This window comes from Gopherus evgoodei, chromosome 1, assembly GCF_007399415.2.
Source record: "Gopherus evgoodei ecotype Sinaloan lineage chromosome 1, rGopEvg1_v1.p, whole genome shotgun sequence".
Lineage (NCBI taxonomy): Eukaryota > Metazoa > Chordata > Testudines > Testudinidae > Gopherus > Gopherus evgoodei.
Genome location: NC_044322.1, coordinates 339,751,628 through 339,779,584, shown reverse-complemented (window position 1 = coordinate 339,779,584; position 27,957 = coordinate 339,751,628). Strand labels below are relative to the sequence as shown.

The 27,957-nt window shown below is 41.2% G+C and overlaps 1 protein-coding gene across 4 annotated transcripts in view; it reads left to right on the top strand.

Annotated features, from left to right (window-relative positions):
* Nucleotides 1-27,957, top strand: part of PIK3CG (phosphatidylinositol-4,5-bisphosphate 3-kinase catalytic subunit gamma) — a 60,922-nt gene that overhangs the window by 15,487 nt on the left and 17,478 nt on the right. The window contains exons 2-8 of one of the 4 annotated variants that reach the window (XM_030550372.1): nt 3,365-3,516; nt 3,806-5,815; nt 8,137-8,202; nt 8,310-8,535; nt 15,901-16,004; nt 24,537-24,683; nt 25,526-25,616. In XM_030550372.1, the coding sequence (XP_030406232.1) occupies nt 3,818-5,815; nt 8,137-8,202; nt 8,310-8,535; nt 15,901-16,004; nt 24,537-24,683; nt 25,526-25,616 (2,632 nt within the window). In that variant the 5' untranslated portion in view covers nt 3,365-3,516; nt 3,806-3,817. Of the gene's footprint in view, nt 1-2,440; nt 2,598-3,364; nt 3,517-3,805; nt 5,816-8,136; nt 8,203-8,309; nt 8,536-15,900; nt 16,005-24,536; nt 24,684-25,525; nt 25,617-27,957 lie in introns of those variants that run through there. The other 3 variants (XM_030550456.1, XM_030550277.1, XM_030550541.1) reach the window with 3 other exon arrangements.

Below are 27,957 nucleotides of genomic sequence, written 5' to 3'. Positions count from 1 at the left end.
GAAGCATGTCCTCTGGAATAGTGGACAAAGCATGAAGGGGCATACGAATGTTTAGCATATCTGGCACGTAAATACTTGCCATGCAGTCTCTGTACCACAGCTACAAAAGTGCCGTGCAAATGCCTGTTTTCACTTTCAGGTGACATTGTAAATAAGAAGAGGTCAGCATTATCTCGTGTAAATGTAAACAAACTTGTTTGTCCTAGCGATTGGCTGAATAAGAAGTAGACTGAGTGGACTTGTAGCCTCCAAAGTTTTATGTTGTTTTGTTTTTGAGTGCAGTTATGTTGTACTTTCACGATAAGGAGAGTGCATTACAGTACTTATATGAGGTGAATTGAAAAATACTATTTCTTTGTCATTTTTACAGTGCAAATATTTGTAATAAAAATAATATACACTCTGATTTCAATTACAACACAGAATACAATATATATGAAAATGTAGAAAAGCATCCAAAATATTTAATAAATTTTAATTGGTATTCTATTGTGTAACAGCATGATTAAAACTGAGATTAATCACGATTAATTTTTCTGAGTTAATCACGTGAGTTAACTGTGATTAATCAACAGCCCTAGTTCTTATGTAAAAATTAATTATAATAAAAATCTTTAGTACAGAAACTCCCCAAGATAACGATCCCTCGAGATAGCAAGAATATGAGATAATGACCTTAGCAAACAATGCACTTCAAAAATCTTGGCCTACTAGGAAATGTATATTTGTATAAATTTCTCAGTCACAAATCTATCATTTTGGAGCAAAATCACTAAAACGTAGTCCAACAAAGAAATGTTCTGTTAACGTGCCCCTCCCTTCTCTTTGTACCACACCCCACTCCTAGTTGTTGTCTTTGGTCAGTGAAGACCAAGAGTTCAGAGGTGCTTTCGCATGAGTTCACCTCCCACCTTGGGGGTGGAAGGGTGGTGCAGGGGAGAAGGCACCTTGCTCATTCCTCCAGCTGCTCATCACTCCCTCTGGCCACTCACTCTGGCCGCAGTTGTTTGTCGTGCCACCATTCACTCCACCTCTCCATTGCCGGTGGCCCTGTGACATCACCTTCTGCTGCCACCTGCCACTGTGACCTCTGTGAGTTGGTCTCTTGAGGTTCCACCCAGCACTCAGTGATTTCATCTCTCAGTGGGAGAACCTCACAAGAAGTGCAGGCTGGGCTGTCTTTTCCACAGAAATGCTGTCCTGCAGCAGGTCTAAGCACTTAGACCTGATTATCAGTGATTTCAGTTCTAGCGGTCACTTAACAAAACAAAAGATTCTCTATGGAGCCTAATAAGCTCTATCTTTAAATAGGGGAGAGGGGCAGGTCAAACAGTGCCTGCGAGTCTTAGGCACAGCCCGCACCACCAAGCAAAACCCCTATCTCTCCCTCCCCTTCACTCCACTGGGATCTGTAAGGAAAGAGGTGTTTTTGACTTTCATAACCGACATGGCAAGTCTAGAGGTACTGGGGCTCAGCCCTGGCAAAAATTAAGCGCTGCGGGTGACCCCCCTCAATTAGGGCAAGCTAAGTACAGTTCTGCTGCCCTTTATTCATACAACAAGGTTAACAACATTTCATGATCCTCACATTCAATACTAAAGTGATTTGTAACCCAACACCAGCCAAAATTGATCGCTTGGACAACACAGCTCTGTGGGCTGGATACCTAGGTAGAGTAGTTGAGTTCATGTAAATACAGCCTGGTCCTGAAGCCTTCCCCCTGCCCTGGCTGTCAGGGTAGATCTCATTCAGACCTTGCTTACAAATCATAATTTGAAATTATAAGGTTGGCCAATATTGCCAAAATAAATGTGCCAACATTGTCAAGAAAACAACAGCTGTAAGAAGCTAGTCTTCGTTCGTACTTTTCAAACTTCTTATACTTTTTCAGGTACAAGTATTTTATCATATACTGTATATGCTGTTAATGTTTCAATTTCAATTCAAATTTCCAACCAATGACTAAATTGGCAACACTGTGTAACTAGCTGACCACTGTTGGTATGTTGGGGAAATTCAGGGGGTCGGGGTAGGGAAATCCCTGGTAGTCAATCTAGTCAAAGGTCCTAACGACTACCATATGGGCAGCATTAGAGCCTTGTGTCTTGTTTAATTTGTCCTTTTTTACTTTCTTTTTTGTACTAAGCATCTATAATTTGGCTCTTTCAAATATAGTTCATCTTTATACAGAACATTTCTTCTAGTCAGCTAGTTTTATGCATATGTCATTGTTTTAATTTTTATTAATGTTTTTATCTAAGTGGGTAATTTTTAGCACATTCCTTCCACCCATGAGCTTTAAAATTAAGTTCAGGTTTTTGTGGTTGCCAGTACTGTAAATATATTTTTTCTGTTCTGACAGGAAAAACATTCTGACTTTTTTAAAATGAGCAATCATATGTATAATCAACTTGGTTAAAACTTCCTTCCTGGTAAGTGCAGCACTTCCTTTGCATCTGGATATGAAGGCAAGCAAGAAAAGCAGAACAACTTAAACAAACAACTTTCTTGTGAATGATCCTCATTTTAAAAAAAAATACTTTAAAATTAAACAAATGAGTCTTATTCAGCGACTCATCCTGTGCTTTGTAATCAGGTAATGTTTCAATTTGATTTGGTAATTATAAATATGGTGCCCACGGTTATTTGCTTTCTGAAACGTTAAGAACGAATTGTAGTCATTGTGTGTTCTGTTGTTTCAGGTTAGTTTTGTTGTATGTTCTTACCTTTTGTTCTAATATTAACAAGGACACGATGAGATTGCTGGGGCTTTTTGTAAGCAAATAGAGGGAGGCTTTATGTATAAAAGTTTATTTTTTTCCCTAAAAAAAGGTTGAAATAATTAAGCAATCTAACATAATTTATGAAGGAGAGATTGAAGGGGAACAAATGTAAGTACATCCAGTCAACTTTGCATTCCTCAGCTGAATACTCTGTAAATAACTTCCGCTTTGATATGGTAGAACAGAGACTAATTCTGAGCAATAACATTTTTGCTTTCTTAAAATCAGTAAGATTGTCTTAAAATTTCTTTCTAATTTTGTCTGTTTTAGATATTTTCACTTGCTATAAAATGTACTATAGTGTCATTGGCTTGCAAACATTTCCATCATATTAGGCTAAAATTTAGATGTACATTATATAAGGGATTTTTAAAATAAAAATATCTTAACGTTTCATCATGGAAGGGGGAAATAATCAACAGTTTCGCTTTCTGTGGGGTCCACATAGAAACAATATTTGTTTCCTCTGCTACTATTACCGTATTTTTCTCCGGCGCTTACTATGACATCATTCTGTGATACTGGCTCACTAATAGCAAAATGTCTTTTAATTATTAAAATCCATTTGTGTTAATTTCAGCATAATCCAAAATACAGGAGGGGAAGAAAATCAATGTTTGCCAAATTCAAAAGAGAAAATCAGTCGGAGCAAAAAAAGCATTGTCAAGCTTCTAGAGATCACAGTTTCTACTGAAGTCTGGAAGTTTAGGCCCGAGGCCCTTACACGATCAGGTTCACAATTCATAAAATATGTTTGGGTAGATAGTGTTCTATAAATGCACAATTTTAATTAGTTATTGCTGTACCTAATGTTTGGTTTTAAAATTAATAGATTGATTCAAATAAGCCATCCTGAACAAAAATAGTTTTATATTCAGAAACTTTTGGAATGTATATTGTATATGTAAAGGTTATGATTAAAGCCTGTAGTTAAACATAACAAAAAGAGCTAATGTGTCTGTAGGAGTACACAAACAGAAATTAAATGAGAAAGTGATCAAACATCTGTATGTTTTGCTAGATTTCTTCTGGCATGGAGTTGGGGAATTATGAACAGCCTGTTGTAATGAGAGAGGAAGCCAAACGAAGGAGAAGAAGAATGAAGCCACACAGTCCAGCAAGTAATTTATCTTCAGTGGAACTGATATCCATTGAGTTCATTCTGCCTACAAGCAATAAACAAGTGCAGGAAACAATGTTACTCGAAATAGCTGGCAACTGTACTGTTGAGCAAATGAAAGCACAGATTTGGATGCGTGCAATAGAGATGAGCCAAACCACAGACTTTTACCATAAATTCGCTCCAGATCAATTTATTCTTCAATATCAGAAGAAAGGGCAGTGGTATGAAATTTATGACAAACATCAAGTAATACAGACGTTGGACTGCATACTGTATTGGAAAGTGTTACAGAAAAAGGTAGGCAAAATCTCTGTGATCCAGAAGCAAAAACCAGCACAGGCGGTTCAGGAATTTCAGACACAACTTAATGATTTAATTGGCTATGATGTCACTGATGTTAGTAATGTGCATGATGATGAGCTAGAATTTACTCGTCGCAGGTTAGTCACACCACGAATGATTGAAGTAGCCTGCAGAGATCCAAAATTGTATTCAATGCATCCATGGATTACATCTAAGCCACTCCCAGAATATGTGCTTAAAAAGATTACTAATAACAATATTTTTATAATCATACACAGAGGAACAACTAGCCAGAAAATTAAAGTATCAATTGATGACACACCAGACATGATCCTTCAGAGCTTTTTCACAAAAATGGCAAAGAAGAAATCTTTGATGGATATTCCTGAGGATCACAGTGAACTGGATTTTGTTCTCAGGGTTTGTGGCAGAGATGAGTATATCACAGGAGAGACTCCAATCAAAGATTTTCACTGGATAAGACAGTGCCTGAAAAATGGGGAAGAGATCCACCTAGTACTAGATGACCCTCCTGACCCCAAGGAGGATGAGGTTCAGAAAGAAGAATGGCCCTTGGTGGATGACTGCACAGGTGTTACAGGATATCATGAACAGCTGACAATAGATGGAAAAGATCATGAGAGGGTGTTCACTATCTCTTTGTGGGACTGTAATAGAAAATTCAGGGTCAAGATAGTTGGCATTGATATCCCAGTGCTACCAAGAAATACTGAACTTACTGTGTTTGTTGAGGCTAATATTCAACATGGGCAACAACTTCTTTCACAGAGAAGGACCATATCTAAGCCTTTTACTGAGGAGGTTCTATGGAATACTTGGGTTGAATTTGATATTAAAATTAAAGATTTGCCTAAAGGAGCACTACTGAATCTACAGATATATTGTGGCAAAGCACAGGCATTATCCACAAAGGTTAACCTTCAGTCACATGATTCCCCCAACTCCGATTCTAAATGTAAAACTCAGCTACTCTATTATGTAAATATTTTGTTGATTGATCACCGTTCCTTGTTACGTAGCGGGGAGTACGTGCTTCATATGTGGAAGATTTCAGGTAAGGGGGAAGAGCAGGGAAGCATCAATGCTGACAAACTTACATCAGCAACCAATCCTGATAAAGAAAACTCAATGGCTATCTCTATTGTTTTGGATAAATATTGCCACCCAATAGCTTTGCCCAAACATAGGATAACATCTGACCCCCAAGGGGACAGGACAAGAGCTGAAATGCCTAACCAGCTTCGAAAACAACTTGAAGCAATCATAGACACTGACCCACTTAATCCTCTTACTCCTGAGGACAAAGAATTATTGTGGCATTTTAGATACGAAAGCATAAAGCACCCTAAGGCATATCCTAAGCTGCTTAGCTCAGTGAAGTGGGGACAGCAAGAAATAGTGGCTAAAACATACCAGTTGTTGGCTAAAAGAGAAGCTTGGGATCATAGCAGTTTGGATGTTGGACTAACAATGCAGCTTTTGGACTGTAACTTTTCGGATGAAAACGTAAGAGCAATGGCAGTTCAAAAGCTGGAGAGCTTAGAAGACGACGATGTTCTGCATTACCTTTTGCAACTAGTGCAGGTAAGGTATATTTGCATTCCTGAACATTAGTTTCCTTGAATATTAGCATGATCATTGAAATGTTCCAGTATTATGAATGCCCTACTGTTTGAAGTTTCCAATGTTAATCAAAACACTGCTAGTAAAAGGAATTAATAATATCCTTAATTCATTTACCTTTGTTACCATTCACACGTTGTGTCTATATTAACAGTCTTCTTCAGATTTCTCCACAGTCACCAGTGTAGTTCTAATGATGGAAACCCACCCACACTGGATTTTCTAATCCTGCTCAGATCAGGTCTGGATCACATGATAGTTAAAGCACCAGTTGTATAATGATCAGCAGAACCGCAGTCAGAGAGCCCATGTTTCCCTGAGGTAGGGTGATCGGATATTTGGGGTTTTTCTTACATAGATGCCTATTACCCTCCACCCCCTGTCCTGATTTTTCACACGTGCTATCTGGTCACCCTACCCTGAGGGACTTTTATTGACAGGACACCAGGGAATGTGGGGAGTTTGGCTGGAAGCAACACAGCCACATGGTCAGAGTAATGCACAGGATTTAATAAAGTTACGTCTTCAACGTAACCTGTATTCAGCTTCTCACTAAGTAATTGAAACTCCAGTGGCCAGTCCGTACCAGTGCTCCTGCTATTGCTGCCACTGTTGGTAATGAAACAATGAAAAATTTAAAGAAAATGCTGGTTTAGACAAGGCCTGACACAAAAGTTTTGGGTTGTGCTTAAGGTCTGCTTGCAGAATTGTGTGAAGAATCTTTCATGCTGCTGTGCATGCGTCTTAGCTGACAATACTATCAATCTTGTGCTTTCATGTACTTGTACTGCTCCATAAAATTTTAAAAAGTATAAAACAGTAGAATAAAAGGCATGGCAAGGAACCATGGTTCTGACTCCATACTTAGGATTTATTCATTCATAGAAAGTTAGAAAGATCAAAATCAGGGTTTTAATGGAAAGTGAGTTACCATCCTATTTGCTTGAAATATCTCATATGATCTCTTGCTAGCTGTTGCTGAAAGCTTGAGATCAGCTACACGACAAAGCATTTCAGAGATCTGAGTTTGAAAAGAGAAGTTTCTTTCACTTTCACAATAGTTTGCTTTGGGGTGGGAACACTGCACCATTGCAACTTGCAGAACTGAGGGTATTATTGATTGCAGATCAAATTTGTAATAGTGCAATTCTCTAGTGTAAATGCATATCCAGCTATTCTGGTCCTATTCTGCACCTTTCCATGCCTGGCAGCTCTTTCTCTGTAAAGGTTATAAACTCCAGAGCAGCAGACACAACTAAATATCAAGGAACCTGTGAGCAAATTCTACAATAAGATTGGGCACCTCTGTGGCAAGGCAGCCTGTGGACCTTGTAAGCCGCACAGGTTCAGAGGTAGTTGCTGACTCCTAAGAAAGTGGAGTTGGCTTTTCCAAATTTGCAGGAGCAGTGCTTCTGACAAAGCCTCTATATACTCTCCTGCCTTATCTTCACCCATCTGGAGGTTGGCTCCCCCTCGACAGGACATATGCAATTCAAGGTTTGTAAATTTTCAGGCCAAAAGTTACCACTAGATTATCTAGTCTGACCTGCCATGTAACTGCTACTCTGTACGCTCTCCTTTAAGACAGCAGAGCTTACAGACAAGTCCTTGTTTGTTTGTTTGTTTTTAACACATTTTTGCATCCAAATTAGGGGCTCAGTTAATATGCAGGCTGGCAGATACACAAGTGCGTACAATGCAGGATGCTAAGATTATTCTTTGTGCATTTTCTAAAAGAATTTGTTTCAAGATGATAAACATTACAATGATTTTAAGAAGGAATAAACTACTGAGGTATTTTTAGTTTCTTTTCAAAACAAAAGGGAAAAATTATGGGTTAAAACTTTTATTAAATTACAATATACACAATAATTTAATGTAAAACAGTATTAGAATGTTTTGGTTTTTTGCCACCCTCTCATCTGAATCTGTGAGTACTGTCACTATAGTGCACCAACATTCATGAGTGTGAAGTTAGACTGGATGGCTACTTCTCCATGTGGCTTTTGTTTGTTAATCATCTGTCACAATAATAATGTCTCAAAAAAAAACAACTAGCATGGAATCATAGAATGCAGTGATCAAATCACATTCAAAGAAACATCAGTGCTTTTTCCAACTTTTTTTTTCTCCAAAGGCCTATGCTTTTCTATAACACTTTTACTTTGACAGAGCTCTATTCTGTTGATGTCATCTGTAAATTGCACATATAAGAAAATGCAACAAGGTATTATAAATATTTTAAAATATGTGTTACTTTGATTTTTATATGCATTGTTTAGGCTGTGAAATTTGAACCCTATCATGACAGCGCACTAGCCAGATTTCTACTAAAACGAGGTTTGAGAGTAAGTACTTCAAAATTAAATACATTAAAGTTACAGGCATTGTTAAAATTGACTGTTTCTCAGGAGAAAATCATGTATATTAATTTTAGCCTTTTCTCTGCCTTTAGAACAAACGAATTGGTCACTTTTTGTTTTGGTTTTTAAGAAGTGAGATTGCTCAGTCCATGCACTACCAGCAGAGGTTTGCTGTGATCCTAGAAGCGTATCTTAGGGGCTGTGGAAAAGCCATGCTACATGATTTCATGAAACAGGTTCAGATAATTAAGTTGCTGCATAAAGTCACAATGGATATAAAATCAGTTTCTGCTGAAAAGTACGATGTCACCTCTCAAGGTATTTATTCATAGGTATTGCTTCATTTGTTATGTAATGTATGTGTCTTTTCACTCCATGTGTGTTAAAACCAAGGCAGCAAACAGTACTGTTTCCCTGTAGTGTCCATAAGAGTAAATTATACCTCGGCCACTGAGCTTTACAATTAATTCTTCTAAATAGCCACATAAGTTGTGGGTGTCAAAGAAGCCAATAATATATTCACTTGCGGAAAACTGCATTCATGCGGAGTTAAGGTTGGAGGCACTCAGTGGTGCACTGTGTTCCTGGGTGCCTTCCAGAACTTAAACATTGTAAAACCAGGAAATGCAGAATTCAGGTACTCTTAATATTCTTCTAATCTAAGGCATATGTAATGTGACAAGAAAAAACAAAAGACACATGCTACCATGAAATGAAGAGGTAGGATGACACCACACTATACAATCTTAACTCCTCTCTCCTTTGTGTATTACTGCAACACAGATGCAGGTGCAAGTTAATGCACCTCTCCTGGTAGAAATGGGAAGCAGTGTGTTCTCAGTGAGGGGTCCTGGGCTTTGAAATTAATTTTCCTTCTTGTTTCATCTGAGCCATGGATGTGGTGTGACTTGCAGGTGATGATGCAGATGTTTATGCAGACTTTTCCTAAAGAAGTGGAAGGTTAATTGTAGGGATTGATTAAGGAGATGACTGGTAGGCTCTTGGGAGATGTTGCTTGGGGTTGGGAAAATTACTGGAGGTCTCACTTTCTCTTTTCATGTTGTGACAAAGTTCCTCCTCTACCTTGGTGGGTCCTGCGCTTATTTGCTGATCTGCTCACCTCAGTGATCTTCCCCACAGTCTGGATCAACTCCTCCTGTGTCTGATCAGGAGTTGGGAGGTTTGGGGGGAACCCAGGCCCGCCCTCTACTCCAGGTTCCAGCCCAGGGCCCTGTGGATTGCAGCTGTCTATAGTGCCTCTTGTAACAGCTGCATGACAGCTACAGCTCCCTGGGCTACTTCCCCATGGCCTCCTTCAAACACCTTCTTTATCCTCACCACAGGACCTTCCTCCTGGTGTCTGATAATGCTTGTCCTCCTCAATCCTCCAGCAGTACACTCTCTCACTCAGCTTCTTGCTCCCAGCTCCTCACACACACTTCCTCTCCTCTGGCTCCTCCTCGCCTGGCTGGAGTGAGCTCCTTTTTAAACCCGGGTGCCCTGATTAGCCTGCCTTGATTGGCTGCAGGTGATCTAATCAGCCTGTCTGTCTTAATTGGTTCTAGCAGGTTCCTGATTACTCTAGTGCAGCCCCTGCTCTGGTCACTCAGGGAACAGAAAACTGCTCATCCAGTGACCAGTATATTTGTCCTCTACCGACTCCTGTATCCCGCTGGTCTGGGTCTGTCACAATGTATGTATTTATTTTTGAGAGAGAGAGAAATGATCAGTGTGTATGAGCCTGGTTAGGTGCCCTGTTTTAATTACAATTTGTATTAAAGTTGTGTATATGTTTTGTTACATGCGTAGCACCTGAGATAGGCACAGTAGACAAATTTGAGTGAAACCATACTTTTTTATCTCAATTAATAGTGAATGGATTTTTAATTCAGTTCATTGATTTTATAAAAGATGACACCTTTCTTCAGATTTATGGTATATTTTGCATACCTAATATGAAGTCATATTTTTCATTAAGCCACTTTCTCAATATATCTCATAAACCAGTTTATGCTCCAAGCTATAAGTCCTTAAACAGTGTTTTGGATTGTAGTAAGTGTGAGGCTTCATTTCAAAAGACTTGGAGCATTCTTTCCCAGAACGAAAGAAATGTTTACTTCATTTTTGACTATGCCTCCTGCTTTTTGAACAACTTTCCAGATTCTTCATTCCTAGAGGAGAGAATTCCGTTCACTACTATACCTGCACCGTGACATCTTACCAGTTCTTTTTCAGCATTTATCATGCTGTATCAACCACCAATAGGAGCTTGTAACATGACTGGTTCCAGCAGTTGGAAAACCCACTGTGAATAGTGCAACTCATATCAATCTAGAAAGTGTTCCTTCAGTCCAGAGATCCTGATGTTGTTAATTAAAAAGTAAATTTCAAGTTCCCTTCCATTGTGAATATCAGCTTTGAAATCCCAATCCAACTCACCATCCACTAATTCCATGCTGTAAATTGATGTTTCCAAGATAAGCCAGTCAGTTATGTGAGTAGACATGAAAAAATGCAGTGTTCACCCTGGATGACCCAGTTATTTTTTTCAGGTCTTGCTATGTTTTCACTTTTATCCTGCATTCCTAAATTCAGGAGGAGTTTTGTTGTTTTAAAGACTGTAAAATTGGGGCCGTAGTATTTAATAACCTAGACAAACCTTCCTGTGTCATGCCCACTGTTCAACATGGTGTTTATTTGGTTGTGATGCTGACAAACTCCGTTAAAAACTTCTATATTTTAGAAGAAATTTACTGTTAATTATTTTACAAAACACATAGGGAGACTTCCCCAAACTTCTTTGATCAATCTACTTTTTAGGAGGAAATTTGAAGCTTCTGCAGCTATAGAGAGAGAGAGAGAGAGAGATTCTGAAATTTCAATCACAGCAATCAGCTTTATGTCCAGCAAGTTGTCTGTCTTATGTCATTTTTTTTCTTCTCTTTCACTCTCTGCAACAATAGTGTGATATATAGCAGGACCTGAAAAGAGTACTTGGGTGACCAAGTGTGACGGCTCTGCATTTTTCAGGCCTTCTCACATGACTGTTCCACTAATATTTTCAAAAACAAGTTAGATAAGTATGGGATATGTTGCCTTTGGAAATGTGTCACTGCCTAGCTATGCTTACTTGTTAAGAAATGTTTCCTTACGTTGTTCCCAAACTTTTTCTTCCTTTAACTTCAATCTGTTGTGCCTTTTGCCTACCATCTCCATTGACTTCCTTTATTTATATTGTCAGTCTGAATGTGTTGGATCACATCTTCTCCCTTTGGTCTTCACTTTTCTAGTCTTATCAGTCTTTCAATCTTATCCCCTAATTCTTGTATCTCTCTTTTTAACCTTCTCAGTACTTTTGTTTAGTCCTTTTTTATCTTCCCTCAGTTTAGGTACACAGTATTCCAGGTGCAGTATCACCATGGTTATATAGGGTAATATTTTTCTTATTTTTCATGTCAGAATCCCTATGTTTACATTGAAATTTTTTTTCTATAAGAGCAACACACTTCAGTCTTATACTTGTTTTACTATTTACTTTCATCCCTGGCTCTGCATAATTGCTTCCTAAATATCTTCAAAATAGATATCTGTGCAATTGTTTCCTCTCTCTAGGTTCCAGTTTTGAGTTCTTAAACTAGATCAGCTGGGAAATCTTATTATTTATAGATACTTTTTTTTAAATCAACTAGTTCCAAACCTTTACTGCGATCGCTTTAAGTAGTTGATATTCAGTATCTTAATTATGTGGTTTTAGATCAGATAGCTTATCGAAATTGACGTGCTATATCCTGAGCACCTTTGTGTAGTAAATCAATAATTACATTGTAGAAAGCTATTAGATTTATTTGAGAAGGCCTATTTTAATAAACTCTAGTTTGTCTTTAAAGAAAGGTGTCTAATTATAATGTTCACATATTGACTCCTTTATCTTGCACTCAGATATTTTACCCAGAATAGGTATCACATTAGTCATCTGGTATTTTCTAGGCCCTTCTTTCCTAAAAGTCTCAAAGATAAGTGTCGCTTGTTTGTTTGTTTGTTTTTAATTCCTGGGTGACTCTTAATTCACTGAACTTTATAGCAAAGATTTTGAGATTTTTCTGTTAGCATTTTAAAAATTCTAGGTGCATAAATGCTGTGTCTAGCTTCTTCATTTTCCAGTGGTCCTTTGTTTCCCTTCTAATTTTCCTATTTTTTTTTTAAGGGTATAATTATTTATATCGGGTTGGCAACCTATAGAACGCGTGCCAAAGATGGCACGCGAGCCATTTTTTAATGGCATGCAACGGCGTGCCATTAAAAATCCTGCCGACGCGGCAAGCTGCAGGGTCCGCGCTCCCCAGCCATAGCATCCGGCCGTGCGCAGCAAGCCGCCGGCCCCTCCTCCGCCTTCCCCTGGAGCTCTGCCACCACACGCGCAGCACTCTGGGGGTCAGGGCTGTGTGCTCCCGCGTGGCAGCGTTTGCGTCCGTGGGGAGGGAGACGCTCCCCACTTATCCAGGGCCCTGCTGCCATGCGCGTAGTGCTCTGGGGGCGGAGCAGGGCTGCGCGCACATGTGGAGGCAGAGCTCCAGATGAGCAGGGAATCTCATGGTAAGGGGGCCAGGGCCGGGGGTTGGGTAAGGAGTGGAGGCAGTCAAGGGACAGGCAGCAGGGTGCGTTGGATGGGTGGGTGGGATCCCGGGAGGGTGGTTAGGGTCGGGAGTCTCTGGAGGGGGCAGACAGGGAGCGGGGGGGGTTGGTTGGGGCATGGGAGTCCCGGGGTCTGTTAGGGAGTGGGGGGTGGATAGGGGTCAGGGCAGTCAGGGGACAGGGAGCAAGGAGGGTCGGGGGGCAGTTAGGGTGGGGGGCTCTCTGGAGGGTGTGGTCAGGAGACAAGGAGCTGGGGAGGTTGGATGAGTCGAGAGTTCTGCGGGGGCTGTCAGGAGGCAGGGGTGTGGAGAGGGTTTGGGGCAGGCAGGGAGCGGGAGGGGGGGTTGGATGGGTCCAGAGTTCTGGGGGGGCCCTGTCAGGGGGCAAGGAGTGGTTGGATGGGACATGAGAGTCCAGGGGGTTCTGTCTGGGTGCAGGGGTGTGGGTAAGGGTTGGGTCCTAGGGGGGCAGGTCCTAGGGGGGCAATCAGGGGACAAGGGGTAGGGCGGCTTAGCTAGGGGGTGGGGTCCCAGGAGGGGTAGTCGGGACAAGGAGCCGGGGGTTGGGGATTCTGGGGGGACAGTCACCCGGCCTTCAGCCCTGAGCCCTGACCACCCCCCTACACACACCCCAGGCCCCTGCCCTGAGCCCTGTACCACCCAGCCCTCTGACTCCTTCATCCCCCACCCATGAGCCCAGCCCTAACTCTGGCACCTCCACACATACCCAGCCCCCCTACCCTGACACCTGCACCCCCCACATCAAATGGGAGCTGCCCAGGTAAGTGCCCCCACACCCAAACCTCCTGTCCCAGCCCTGAGCCCCCTCCCTCATTCTAGCTCCTGGCCAGACCCTTCACCCCCAGCCCTGTGCTCAGTGAAGTGCCCCCACACCCAAACCTCCTGTCCCAGCCCTGAGCCCCCTCCCTCATTCTAGCTCCTGGCCAGACCCTTCACCCCCAGCCCTGTGCTCAGTGCACTCCCACCCTCAGCTCAGTGCAGAGAGAGGAAGAAAATGGGCCAGAACCAGGAAGAAGGTAGGTACCTATTGTATATGGGCAGAGCCGGGACCCCAGACTGGCAGCAGGCTGAGCGGGTCCGGCAGCTGGGATCCCAGCTGGCAGGGGCCGGAGGATGGAACCCCTGAGTGGCAGTGAGCTGAGCCGCTCAGCCCACTGCCGGTCTGGGGTCCCAGCTGCTGGCCCCGCACAGCCCGCTGCCGGTCTGGGGTTCTGTCTGCCAGCCCCTTGCCAGCCGAGGTCCTGGCCGCAGGCCCCACTCAGCCCACTGCCGGCCTAGGTGATCAGAACCCCAGACCAGCAGCAGGCTGAGCGGGCCAGTGGCGTAAGATCAACATTTTAAGTTAATTTGAAATGAAGCTTCTTAAACATTTTGAAAATCTTGTTTATTTTACAATACAACACTAGTTTAGTTATATAATATATAGACTTGTAGAGAGAGACCTTCTAAAAAACATTAAAATGTATTACCAGCACGTGAAACCTTAAATTAAAGTGAATAAATGACGACTCGGCACACCACTTCTGAAAGGTTGCCGACCCCTAATTTATATAGTGCCATCAATATGGGGGGCACTTGAATAGCTAGAAGTTGTGCACATAGAAATCCCTGTCTTATTTTCTTTTTCTTTTAAATTGGTGTCTTGTTTGTTTAATATACAAGAAGAGTACTTCCCAGCATATTGCAGAAAGGGATTGTGACTGACTATCTAAGGTGGAACAATGTTAGTATTAACCATTTCTATTTAAACTGAAGGATCAGAAATCTGGAGGGGCTATGAATGAATCTCCTACATATATGAATATTCAATGCCTTATTTACATAATCAGCAGATGTTCTGTTTGCTAGAATTTAAAACTGACAGAGCTACAGTATGGAACATTCTTTAAGAATATAGTAAGAAGCGACAAAGAGTCCTATGGCACCTTATAGACTAACAGAAGTATCGGAGCATGAGCTTTCATGGGTGAATACTCACTTCTCATGCGTCTGACAAAGTAGGTATTCACCCACGAAAGCTCATGCTCCAATACTTCTGTTAGTCTATAAGGTGCCACAGGACTCTTAGTCTGGATCTGTAAAAAGTGACAAACACAGCTACTCCTCTGATACTTAAGAATATAGTAATTGCTTTGCCCCTGGCTGGCTCTAGGGAACTGGTGGCTCCTTGAGGCTCTGCCACTGGTTGCTTCTTGCCCTGGACTGGATTGAGGGCTGTGGTCGGTTGCTGACTCCTGGTGCTGGCCATTGCCCTGTACTGGGTGAGGGATCTGCTGCTGCCTGCCATCAGTTTGGGGGATACTCTGACTGAGCTGCTAGCCCTTAATTGTAACTATTCCTTGCACCCTGGCTTGTGAGGATTGGAGCTCTAGCTGTAACTGCCTGGCTGCTGCTGGAAAGCCTTGTGGTCACAGAGAGGGAGCTAAAGCAGTGCCCAACATCACTATAACTGTAGATCCAAATCTGTGACTAGGTATGGTCGGGGGCACTATGCTCTAGGGAGGCTATGTCTCTGGCTAGTGTCTTCATGCCTTCAGTATTATTCACACTAAGCATCCAAAATCATGAGATTTGTTTAAAAAGTTGTGTTCTTGTATTTGTCTTCTAGTTTTGAACCTTTAGGGGTCATGTTTTCAGGTTTTTTGTTAATAATGAGGGCTAGAAATGTTATTTAAATGAAAGCTGAGATCCTCATATAATCACCTGAGTCCAGGAGTTGGAGCTTTAAGAAAAACACCAAATTCTACAAGACTAGTGGCAACATCATGAAAGTTGGTAACACTGTAACTGGCTCTTTATAGTTAGACACCCGAGGACATTTAACCAGATAGCGCATCCCTACCTATAGAATCTCCTTGGATTTCCAAATCAGGAGAACCTGCTAGATGGTCTTAGACATAAGCAGTTCAAAAAGGTAGCTAAAAATAGGAGCCTTGCATCCAAATTCTGAGACTTAAAAGGTCTAATTAACTGTAACTTTCTGATTCTAACTTTTGAACCCAATAATGGTGATTTTTTTTTTCGATTACAGTTATCACACAGCTGAAACAAAAGCTTGAAAAACTGCAGAACAGCAAACTTCCAGAAAGCTTTAGAGTTCCATATGACCCTGGGCTGAGAGCAGGAGCACTAGTGGTAAATATATTTTATTATTTACAAATTCTTCATGGTTTGAAAATCTCTTATCTGCAAATATGTGTGATTTACATATCTGCCTCTTCAAATCATGTACACAAAAGTCTTGACTTCACTTCTGCCTTAGATATCCTCATTTATGGTTTTACCTCAGTTCACTTTGACAACCCTATCTTTTCTGTGGTCTTTGATTCTTAGTTCTCACCTTAAGCAAGTATAAGCAAAAGGGTGCTGCTTACCTCATATTCAAGGAAGAAACATGATGACAAAACACTAATCCTCAAACAGCAATTCTGGCTCCCCATTAATTTTGGGATCTAGTTAGAAACTGGCTTTCTTGTATTAAAAACGTCTATTGACTTATTCCAGTCTACTTCATTTGCTTTGTATCTGTCTAGTCCTCCAGTTACTCCCCTTACATATGATGGATCACAGACCTCAAACCTGGATCCATGGGTCACCAGGCAGCACTCAGACCATGACTTCCACCCAGCAGCTCACCTCAGTAACTAGGGACAGGTTCAAGGAAGGTCCAGCTTGCAGAGGACCCTGCCCCAAAACACTGGGGGAAACATCCAGACCCTCAACTGGCTAAGGAGCACAACGTAAACCAGGAAGTAACAACAGGAAGTTGTGCGAGCAAGTAGCGGAATCATTGGCTGGCTGTGACTACCTCTGGATTACCTGACTCCTGAGCCCTGCATTCCTTCCTGTTCCTGTCCTCCCATCCCAGATCCCATCTACTCCCATCTCCTGCTGTCCTGCTCTACTTTGGCCTCTGCTGCTCTGCCTTATCCTTGACACTGTCCTCAGCTCTGATCCCTAGCCTAGCACCTGACTTTGTCTCTAGCTCTGACCTTCAGCTTCATACCTAACGTTATCTTTTGTTTTGACCCTCTGCTCTGATCATTAGGCCTGATTTCTGCTCCAACCACTAGGTATGACTGCCCATGGCACAGTCATTGCACCACATCGTTGAGCCATTGTTGATACAAAAGTCTTCTCTGCCATTTAGAATAGCCTTTCTGTATCTCTTCAATTGTCATGGTATGAATCCCCACTCTGAACCTTAGCATTCAAAAGATGGGGTACCAGCATGAATTCCTCTAAGCTTAATTACTAGCTTAGATCTGATAGGGCTGCCACCAACCAGGACTTGCAGTGCCTGGTACACTCTGGTCCCCCCAAAACCTCCCCGGGGACCCCAAGACCCAGGCCCCCTGGATCTTAAAACAAGGAGGAACTGACCATCCCCCCCACCTTTCCCCCTCTTAGACTTTCCCTCCCTGGGTCATCTGGAGAGGCTTCACCAACTCCTTGGTGAAACAAGATCCAAATTCCTTGAATCTTAACACAAGGGAAAATACACCCTTCCCCCACTGTATCCTCTCCCAGGCTTTCCCTCCCTGGGCTATCTTGGAGAGAGAGAGACAGATTCAAGCTCCGTGAATCTAAAACAAAGGGAAATTCACCTTCCCCCTCCTCCTTTCCCCCCACCACTCCCTGGTGAGTTTAGCCTCAATTCCCTTGAGCCTTAACAAGGAGAAAAAATCAATCAGGTCTTTTAAAAAGAAAAGCTTTTAATAAAAGAAAGAAAAAGTAAAAATTGTCTCTGTAAAATCAAGTTGGAAAATGTTAACAGGTCTTTCAGCTTATAGACACTAGGGAGAGTCCTCCCCCCAGCACAAATACAGTCCTTCCAGCAAAATACACATTTGCAAATAAAGAAAACAAAGAAAAAGAAGACTAAACTACCTTTCTAACTAGTACTTACTAATTTGAACAGAAGAGATTTTTTCAGAAAGATTGGAGGAATCTGCTTACATGTCTGGCCCCTCTCAGAACCCAGAGAGAACACACACAAAAAAACCCAAGAAGCACAATCAAGGGCTTCCCTCCACGGAGATTATAAGCTTGCTCTGCCTTGAAAGCATCCTTCAATAATTTTAACTTTTTTTTTAATGACATTATGAAAAACTGGTACAAAATGTAAAAAACCTTTCCATTTATCACCACGAGAAATTAGGTGTCAAACAGAACATAGGCCAATTAAAATAACATTCCCTTGGTCCGTACCAGATGTGGTCCTGTTAAGCCACCAAAAAATACTTGTCATCAACAACATAGGCAGTTTTTACTTTACCAGCATCCCAGCATCTCAACTGTACTGTGCAATTTAAAGACTATTCCCCCATATTGAACCCATGTGCTGGCAACTCTTACTCTGTGCATGTAAATGCCATCCTGGTGCAAGCAGCAGTACAAGTCTGGAGCTTTCTGGACTTCACATTGTCTTGCAACAGAATTTGAGGAAGGAAAATAAAACTTCTTCCACGCCAGACGAGTTGTAGTGCTTTTCACATTTAACTTCATGTTATTGGACCTTTGTTAAATTTCTTACCCTGTACCAATTAGTATTACATCCCTTGTACCAAATTTTTAACATTTCTGTGGTGATAAAATAGGGCAAACCTTTGTTCTGTCACTTAAGGCCTCTTTTACTTTATATTGTATGTCATTGTTTTTGCCTTTTATCTTTCATGTTTGGAAATTAACTTTATCTTGTACGTAAAAAAATGTTTTACAACATCATACATATAAAATAGTAAAAAAAATCTTTATCAATAATTTTTTTGCTCTGTTAATTTTCAAAATACAGTACTCTGGATCGGGGTCAGCAACCTTTCAGAAGTGCTGTGCCAAATCATCATTTATCCACTCTAATTTAAGGTTTTGCGCGCCGGTAATACATTTTAACGTTTTTAGAAGGTCTCTTTCTATAAGTCTATAATATATAACTAAACTGTTGTTGTATGTAAAGTAAATAAGGTTTTTAAAATGCTTAAGAAGTTTCATTTAAAATTAAATTAAAATGCAGAGCCCCCCGGACTCTGTGTGAGTGCCACTGAACCCGGGCAGTGTGAGTGCCACTGAAAATCAGCTCAGGTGCCGCCTTCAGCACGCGTGCCATAGGTTGCCTACCCCTGTCCTAGATGCTAATTCTGGCTGAAACCGGTGCTCATGTAATGATTGCAGTACTTCTGCTGCTAGCTTCTGTTCAGATGCTTGTTCATGTTCCCACAGCCTCTCTATGTCAGCCATTGATGATGCATGAGCCACACATTTGGGGATGCTAGCCTCTGGCCCCACCCCTTGTGCCCGAGACCCGCCCCTTTCCCACCGGAGCCTCAAGTCCGCCACCGCCCCCTAGCCTCAGACCACCCCACCCGACTGCCCCCAACCTCTGCACTGACCCCAGCTTCCCTGAGTCCCATGCCACAGGCGGGCCCACCCTAGTCCCAGACCACTTTGGGGAAGAGGAGCAGCCTGCCTGGGCTAGGGCCATGGGGGAAGCGGCAGGAAGCAGGAGGGGGCCTCGGGATGGAGCATAGGTGTGGCCACGCCTGGCTCGGGAGGCTCAGCCTCCCCGGGCCTGCAATACTTGTCACTGATGATGTCATCTTGGTTTCAAAGTGATATACCAGTCCCAAAAAGCTCAGTTCCCATGTCAGGCTCCCTCCAGGTTTCATTGCTTCCTGACCTTGGTAGGCTTATGCATTTTAAAAGTTTACTTTTTTTGTCCATAAAGTCCTTACAATAGTTTTAAACCATTTTTGACCAAACCCCTGTGACTACAGATTGGTGAAATTCAATAACACTTGGCACATTAATAAATTAAAATTTATTAAGCAATGTGGCCTTAATTTAACCCTAAGCCATTAGTTGGATTTGTTTCAGATCTAGGCTATTTCAATCTTTTATATAATTGCTTAGTTTTCCGTTTATAAAACACTTCCATATAGGTTTTTACTTCCTAATGACACTATTTTACACTACAATTAAACAAAACTTTTAGATAAAAGCATTAATGGTTAAGATTCATTTCTTGCATTCACCGATGTTTCTTGGTGCTGGTTTGATTTCTGCTTCCAAAGTGCACAGCCATCTGAAACAGAAAACACAACCTATTGTGGCTCCTATATGGAGCCTCTATATAGTTTTAATTAAATAGCATGACTTTACATTTGTTTTATCTCTCTTACGAAACATACTTCATGTACCATAGGAATCTTCCATAGTGCATCTCTCACCCATTATCTGCCATAACATCTTGTTAGCCATATTAATTTTCACATCAAAGTTTGTTTTGTGAATAAAAAGTCTCCATGTACCCCTATGAAAGCGATTGTCTGATTACTAGAGCCACCTTAAGGCTCAGTGTTCAAAACACTGCTATTCGTCTAACAATGCCCCCTGCCCTCCCATACAGATCTTTGCTGTTGCTCCAGAGGTGTACTGTCTCTTTAATTTTTCATTCTCACTCTGCAGCTCTTTTGGCTGCTGATGCATTACAACAGGATGCAGAGTCTCTCACTTTCTTGATTCTGGTCATCCCTGCCACAGCCGCAACCATGTCCTCTAGCCCTTATTTAAAAAAATGTTGAACTTCATAAAAACATTGAGGTAACAAAGCCAAATGAGACAAGCTACGTGTGTTTGGCTTGAGTGGGGGTCTTGAGGGGGAAGGATTTAGCAAAGACTACCAGCAAACCTTGGCAGCTGCTCAAAAGTGCCTGTCCACTTTTGCAACTTTGAATGAAAGATTGAAATGGATTTTTAGTGGAATCTTTTAAAAGCCAATTCATTTTTTACGTACAAAGTAGGGTTTTACAAACCAGGAGTGTTTGTTTAGGTCCATAAAACCTTATGTAATTACACAAATATATTTGCATTTCTTTTTAAGTATTTTAATCAACACAACTTGTTTTGCTCTAATTGTATTTTACAAACTGTACCCTGACTACATTCCCTATGTGTACATTTGTAGGCAGCTAAGTTCAAATGGAAACCCCTTTTTTCTTTTTAGTGAGTTTGACTAAATTGTCCATAGTCCAGTGATTCAAATCAGAGTGTCTCTCTGCCTACAGGAGTCCTTTACAATTGATTATTTACAGACCATTCAATGGCCATTCTCCTTCAGAATGACTATAAAGATTCCTGGGGACAAAAGCATAGTGGTGGTGTTGTCACCACCTGACCTCCTCTTGTGTAATTTGTTTGACTACCAGGGTTCCACCAGGGAAAACTCGACCAAGTTGCACTGTTGTAACCAGATTTTGTGATCAAACCAAGCATTCTCTCTCCCCTTACTGAATATTATGCCCAATACCTTTACTATACCAGCCTCCTTAATCCTTTCACCACTCTAACATTTTTAACATCTGCATAAATAGTCCCTTTAGCCCCTCACCTTGAATATGAGCTTATCTTTGTGATTGTTTGCATTCATTCTTTAGCTACAATTACTGTTCTCTTCATGATCTCCCATTGGCCTTAGTCTTTAAAGTTTCAGTAGCATTTGGCATACCTTTGCCTGCTCTGCCAAGCATTCCTTTCTATAGGAATCCAAAATAGCTCCCTCCATTCCCTGTATGTTACTTAATTTCTCTTTAGCAGAGTCTTCTGTATAATAATTTAATAACATTTTTTGTTTCTTTTTGTTGCATATCTTGTCTAACACTATTTATTGGAGTTCCTTTTCTACCTGGTTCCGGTCTCCCCTATCATTTATTTAGGGGAGTCAATAGGGACTGCTTTTAGATCTAACCCACTCCTCCAATGCCCTGGAAACCTGAAATTTAAACCCTTCCAATGCCATTGCTAAACTTTTGGGTTGTTAGCCTTGCAAGTAAAGCTACATATGTAATAAACTATACATTACCTGCTCCAGACAAATGGAATCCGAGTCACTGAACTGCTATATTGGCATTCTCCTGAGACCTTTTCCACTCAATTCCCCAAGAACTCAGTTTGACTACAGTCTCGTCACTCAGGTTCCTTTCTATGGCATACAGAAAAGCTATGTTGACGACAAGTGTAGGGGGTGGGTATATTATGGAGCATACCACACATCCAAAGTTACACAGCAAAACTTTACCTTATAGAGTAACCCTTCACTTAATATCATCCCAGTTAATGTTATTTCGTTGTTACGTTGCTGATCAATTAGAGAACATGCTCATTTAAAGTTGCACTGTGCTCCCTTATAACGTTGTTTGGCAATTGCCTGCTTTGTCCACTGTTTGCAGAAAGAGCAGGCCACTGGAGCTAGCTGCTGGGGGCTTGGAACCAGGGCAGACTGGCAGCTCCCCCGTCAGCTCCCCTAAATTCCCTGTGCCACAGCCTCCCAGCAGGCAATCCGTTGCCAAGCAGTTCAGCTGTCCTGCTCCTGCCCTCTGCCTTGGAGCTTCTCCCTGGAGCCTTCTGCTTGCTGTGCAGAGGGAGTGGTGGAAGAGAAGTGCTAATGTCAGGGTGTTCCCCTCCCCCCCCCCCGCTTCTCACCCCCTGCTCCTGTACCTCTCCACAGAGCCAGGGGGGACACTACAGGGCTCAGGATGGAGGGAACTTGCTGGCAGCAACTGCTGTCTCAGTTTGCTGATCTCCTTAAAAATGAGTGGGATCAACATACTTAAAGGGGCAATGCAGGTCTCTGTCTCTCACACACACACACACTGTGCGTGTGTCTCTCTCTCTCACACACACACACACACTCGTCTCTGTCTCTCTTTGCCATGCTGTGTCTCCTCCCTCCATTCCTGCTGCCTTGTAGAGTGTGAGACTACATTAACAACGTGTTAACCCTCAGCCGAGAGCTCAGCCAAGTGGTAGTTCATCATTTAGCAGTAAGGTATTCCCTGGGAAATATCCCACCCTCTGACTTCACCACCTCAGCCAAGCTTCACAATCATAATTGCTGTGTACACTATTAATTGTTTGTTTAAAACTTACTCTGGTGTGTGGGTTTGTGTGTGTGTGTGTAGAGTCTTTTGTCTGGGGAAAAAAAAATTTCCCTGGAACCTAACCCCCCATTTACATTAATTCTTATGGGGAAATTGGATTCGCTTAACATCATAGCGCTTAGCATTTTTCAAGAACATAACTATAACATTAAGCAAGGAGTTACTGTATTCCTGCTTATCTTAGCTAGTACAGACATCCTGACTCCAGCATACTGCTTGGTAAGTCCCTAATTACATTTTAACCTTCCATTCACCTTCCCAGTCATGCCCACTAAAAAACAAGGCAAGTTACTTAACGTCAGGCCAGGCCTACAGAGAAAACTAAAGCATGAGGAGGGTGACTTGCTGAAAGTCTGTTGCAGAACTAGGAACAAACTTCCAATTTATGTTTTATCCATAAAAATAACTAGCTGGATTTTTTTAATTTTATTTTCTAAAAAGGAAATTACTGAGGTGGTGGGAGAGCGTTACTGCAGTGCTATGCTTGGGAATTCAAGCACTTAAAAATCAGGATAATCCAAAAAATTGTCTTCTCTTGCAACATTAATTCATCCATATCTTGCATGTATGTAGCAGTTCCTGTTTTCTTTGTGCAGTGTAAACATACTAATATTAACATATGCATATAAGTTTACATTGAAGAAGGCAATCAGGAATAATATATGTTACATGCCACACATGCAATATGCCTGAATTAACTTGGTTGGAAAAACAGTAAATAAGTTTTCCGAGTTTCAGTGCTGGATTTCACAAGCTTGAAATTGCATTAACGTTCTTTTTTTTATTTTCGTATTTTATACATAATTACATTAAATTACTTATTGCTGTCATACTTTAAGAATGTAAGCAACATGTTTTAAGGGGTGGGTTTTGGAGGTGGGAGTTGTGGTTTGTTTGGAGATTTTTTGTTTTTGTTTTATATACGGTAAATACTGTGGTCCAGATCCACAATGTAGCTCCACTGATGTCAACGACTTATAAACTAACTTACCTCAGCTGAGGATCTGTCCAAATACATGTTTCTGTGTTCTCTACCATAAATTGGAAATAAAATAAAATGCAATAAACAACTAATAATTCTTAATATTGTAGAGACTTGATACAGATGTGTACTTACAATTGATCTAGCTTCAGATGCCCTCACAGATGTAATTTTCTTGCTCAAAAAGTCTGTTCATGCTTTTTCAAATACCATGTTTCACTGATGTTTAAAATAGAATCAAACAGAATCCAGAGACATAGGATCCAGTTCACTCACAATGAAGTCAATAGGAGTCTTTTGGGGGAGGAGGGAGGGTAATTAAATGTATGTTTCTACTCTGCAAAGTAACAGTAAAGCTGCTATTGTGGGTTTCCATACTTATTGTCTCTCTATGATTTCAGAATCTCATATTCTTGGTTCACAGTTTAGAAGATGCTGTTTGTTTTTTAATGGCCAATTCTATAAATTTAGCCTGTGCTCTGAGTCAAGCTGGGTTCTTTCCAGCTCATGCATCATCACTAGTATTAAAAGTTCTGCAAGCTAAATTAGGCCTTCTGTGGCAACTGAATAACACCTTTCTCCCCCAACCTTTAAATTTGTTTCCACAGGCATAACTGATTGGAATTTTGTAAACAATGTGTTGATGATGCATGAAAAGCAGTAGGATGTGCAGCTAATTCTATGTTAGCTGCATTGACTCTGCTGTGCCAACAGGAGTAAAAAGCTTAGAAATGAATTCATCTTTTACAGATTGAAAAATGCAAAGTAATGGCATCCAAGAAAAAGCCACTTTGGCTTGAATTTAAATGTGCAGACCCCACAGCCCTATCAAATGAAACCATAGGCATTATCTTCAAACATGGAGATGACCTTCGCCAGGATATGCTTATTTTACAGGTATGATTGCTAAACTGCCATGTGATATGTATAAGAGCCACGTGAATAAAGTACTGTTTGGGGAAAAAACCCTTTTCCTGTCAAAAATGTGTGTAAATTGTATTTATGGTACACTTGGAACATGAACTTATTATTTATTAAATCATATTATGGTACTGCTCAGAGGCCCCAACCAGGACTAGGGCCTCATTTTTTTATGTCCTGTTGGTACTTTATATCACCTTTGCACCTCATTCCTCCTGTCCTAGTCCTCCTGCATGCGTTTGGCTAGATGGTAGAATTGAGACTCTGAGTTTCTTTAATAAATTTCACACTTTCACTATCCTACAAAATTAATTTGTCATTTTGGCCATTATGATTCATTTCCCACTAAAGGAAAAACATATTTTTTGTAAACTTACAAAGGTAAAAGAGAGTGACAGATTGCATTTCTCCTGTATGACCTTGCTGGTTGATCTGATGATGGTGTTCCAATTGACCAGTTTACCAATATTAGCACTTTTTGAGGATTTACATAGAAGCTGGTGTTTCATAATGTGGTCAGTTCTTGTCTGTTAAAATACGGCATACAATAAATATGTATGTTTTATCAGGGAAAGAGACATGATGTGAGGACAGGACTGAGAGCCAAGAAGTATAATGTTCTAATTCCAGTTCTGCCACTGACTGACTCTGTGGCCTCAGATGGATCATTTATTCTTTCTGTCTCAGTCTATCCATCTGTAAAATGGGATAATGCTGTTGACTTATCTCACAGGATTATGGATAGGGTTAATTAATTGTTTTGTAAAGTGCTTTTGAAGATGGAGTGCTGTAAAAATGTATATTGTTTTTATGACTAGATTCTTCGAATTATGGAATCTATTTGGGAAGCAGAATCCTTGGACCTGTGTTTGTTGCCTTATGGTTGCATTTCTACAGGAAATAAAATAGGTACAGTACACTGGATGAGATCAGTGGATTGCATAACATCATGGTGGTAACAAATCACAAAAATTGTACATAAAGTTCATATTGTATGTCTCTGTGTAAGTCATGGCTCTAGGGTGAGCCTTACTTTTGACCCCTCTCTCAGTCCCTCCCTGAGCATTGCTTTCAAGTTGGTAGGTCCAGCATTTGCATGTCTCTGAGTGAAATCACCACTGTGTTTACCCAAACTGGGTTTGGCCCCTGCTATACACTTCCCTTCAGGAGTTGTGATCAGTATGACAATGCAGTGACTCCAGCAAGCTTCTTCAAAGCAAAGTGTTGTTTGTCCATAGATACATAGCAATCAGAGAAAGAAGGGTTAAAACAATATGAAGCCACTACACATATTATCTTACCAAAAGCTTCACATTTTCCCCACAATGTTGGTAGGCCTGACATATGCTTGGTACCCTCACTCTTCTGGGAGCCAGGTTTCAGTCTGTTTTTCTACAGACCCTGTTTTTCTCCATCTCACCTGAGCAGGGCTGGCGCTTCCATTTAGGCGACCTAGGCAGTCGCCTAGGACACCAGGATTTGAGAGGATGGCGTTTTGCCGGCCTCGGTGGCAATTTGGCGGCGGGGGGTCCTTCTGCGCTCTGGGTCGGCGGCAGCAATTCTGCGACGGGTCCTTCACTCACTCCGGGACCTGCCGCTGAAGTGCCCCGAAGACCGGGAGCACAGAAGGACCTCCCCCCGCCGCAGAATTGCCACCAACGACCGGGAGCACGGAAGGACCCCCGCCTAGGACACCAAAAACCCTGGCGCCACTCCTGCCCCTGAGCTTCAGGGGACAACTCTTTTTAAAACCAAACAGACTTCTCTGTTCTTTCTGTCCACGCGCTTTTCTCCCTCTCCCCATTGCCCAGGGAGTGTTGTGTCCAACTTTGACAGGGACAGAACCTCAAAGGCCTTGACACCAGTATTATTTGTTGAACAATGATGACTGGAGCTGTTCAAGGCTTGGTCTACACTGGTGACTTCTGCCGGCACAGCTATGTCACAGGAGTGGTAAGAGGTGTGACTCCTTACTGACATAGCTATGCCAGCAAAAGCCCCTAGTATAGATGTAGCTATCCCAGCAAAACTGCACATTTACTGGGATAGCTTGTTTCACTTGTGAGGATGGTTTTTTACTATTCCACCACAAAATGCAGCTTCGTTGGTATACCTACATCCACACAAAGAATGCTTTGCCAATATAGTTATACCAGTATAGCAATACTGGTAAAGTGATCCTAGTGTAGACATGGCCGTAGCTTGATCTTCACTTCAAAGTTTTGCCAACATAGCTATGTTGATTAGGAGTGGGGCGGGTGGGGGGAGTAACTGACGCATCTAAAAATCCCAGTGTAGACAAAAGTTATACCTTTTGCGCTGGTGTCACTTATTCCATTTGGGAAACAGGTTTAAGCTTTGCTGGCAAACGAAGTCTTTTGATGGTACAAGCTGCATCTCCACCACCAGGTTTGTCAGTATAGCTATACTGGCATTCCTCTTTAAGTATAGACAAGGATTAAAGTAATTAACTTTGGTTTCCTGGAGACATGCAGAACTTCCCAGGACTGAGTTAACTTTTTGCATCCACATACCAGATGACAGCATGATAGTAATCAAATAGGCAGAGGTCCACATAATATTCACAAAAAATAATATAGGTATTTCCCACATTCTTCACAATACATTTTTTTTTTTTTTACTTACCTCTTCCCCCCCCCAGCAGAAACTGCTTTGTAGGCAGTACTGCTCAAATTAAGAATTCTCTAAAATATCTCTAAAGTAATTTTTCTGAAAGCTAAAAATATATGGCATAGAGAATGTGATATTGCAGTGGAGAGATTTCATCAAGATTGCTTGGAGGTCACCTGTATTACGCATTCATAACTTTGTGATTTCTGAGCAATGCAGCTGTCCCAAATTCATGCTTATTAAAATGCAGAATGTTGCAATATAAAGGGTATTTCTCTCTCAATACATACTATGTTTTTAAAATCAGAGAGATTACTATTCAAATTATATAAAATGAAAATCAGAGGAAATTAAACATGAATATATGTGAAAATATTACTTGATACATGTACTTTAACATTAATTGTTAATGTTAAAATGTTTTCAAATTTTCCGGCCTCTCTGTTAGACCATTTTTTTAGAAAATGTATTATTTTCCAGAAACTATAAGATTTAAATTTATTGCATATAAATTTATCTTAAAACTATCCAATTACATAAAAATAGAATTGTGGGGGGGGGGGAATCTGCCATTACTCTCTCTTCTTTTATGAATTCTTAATAGGCTCCCAGTTTTTTA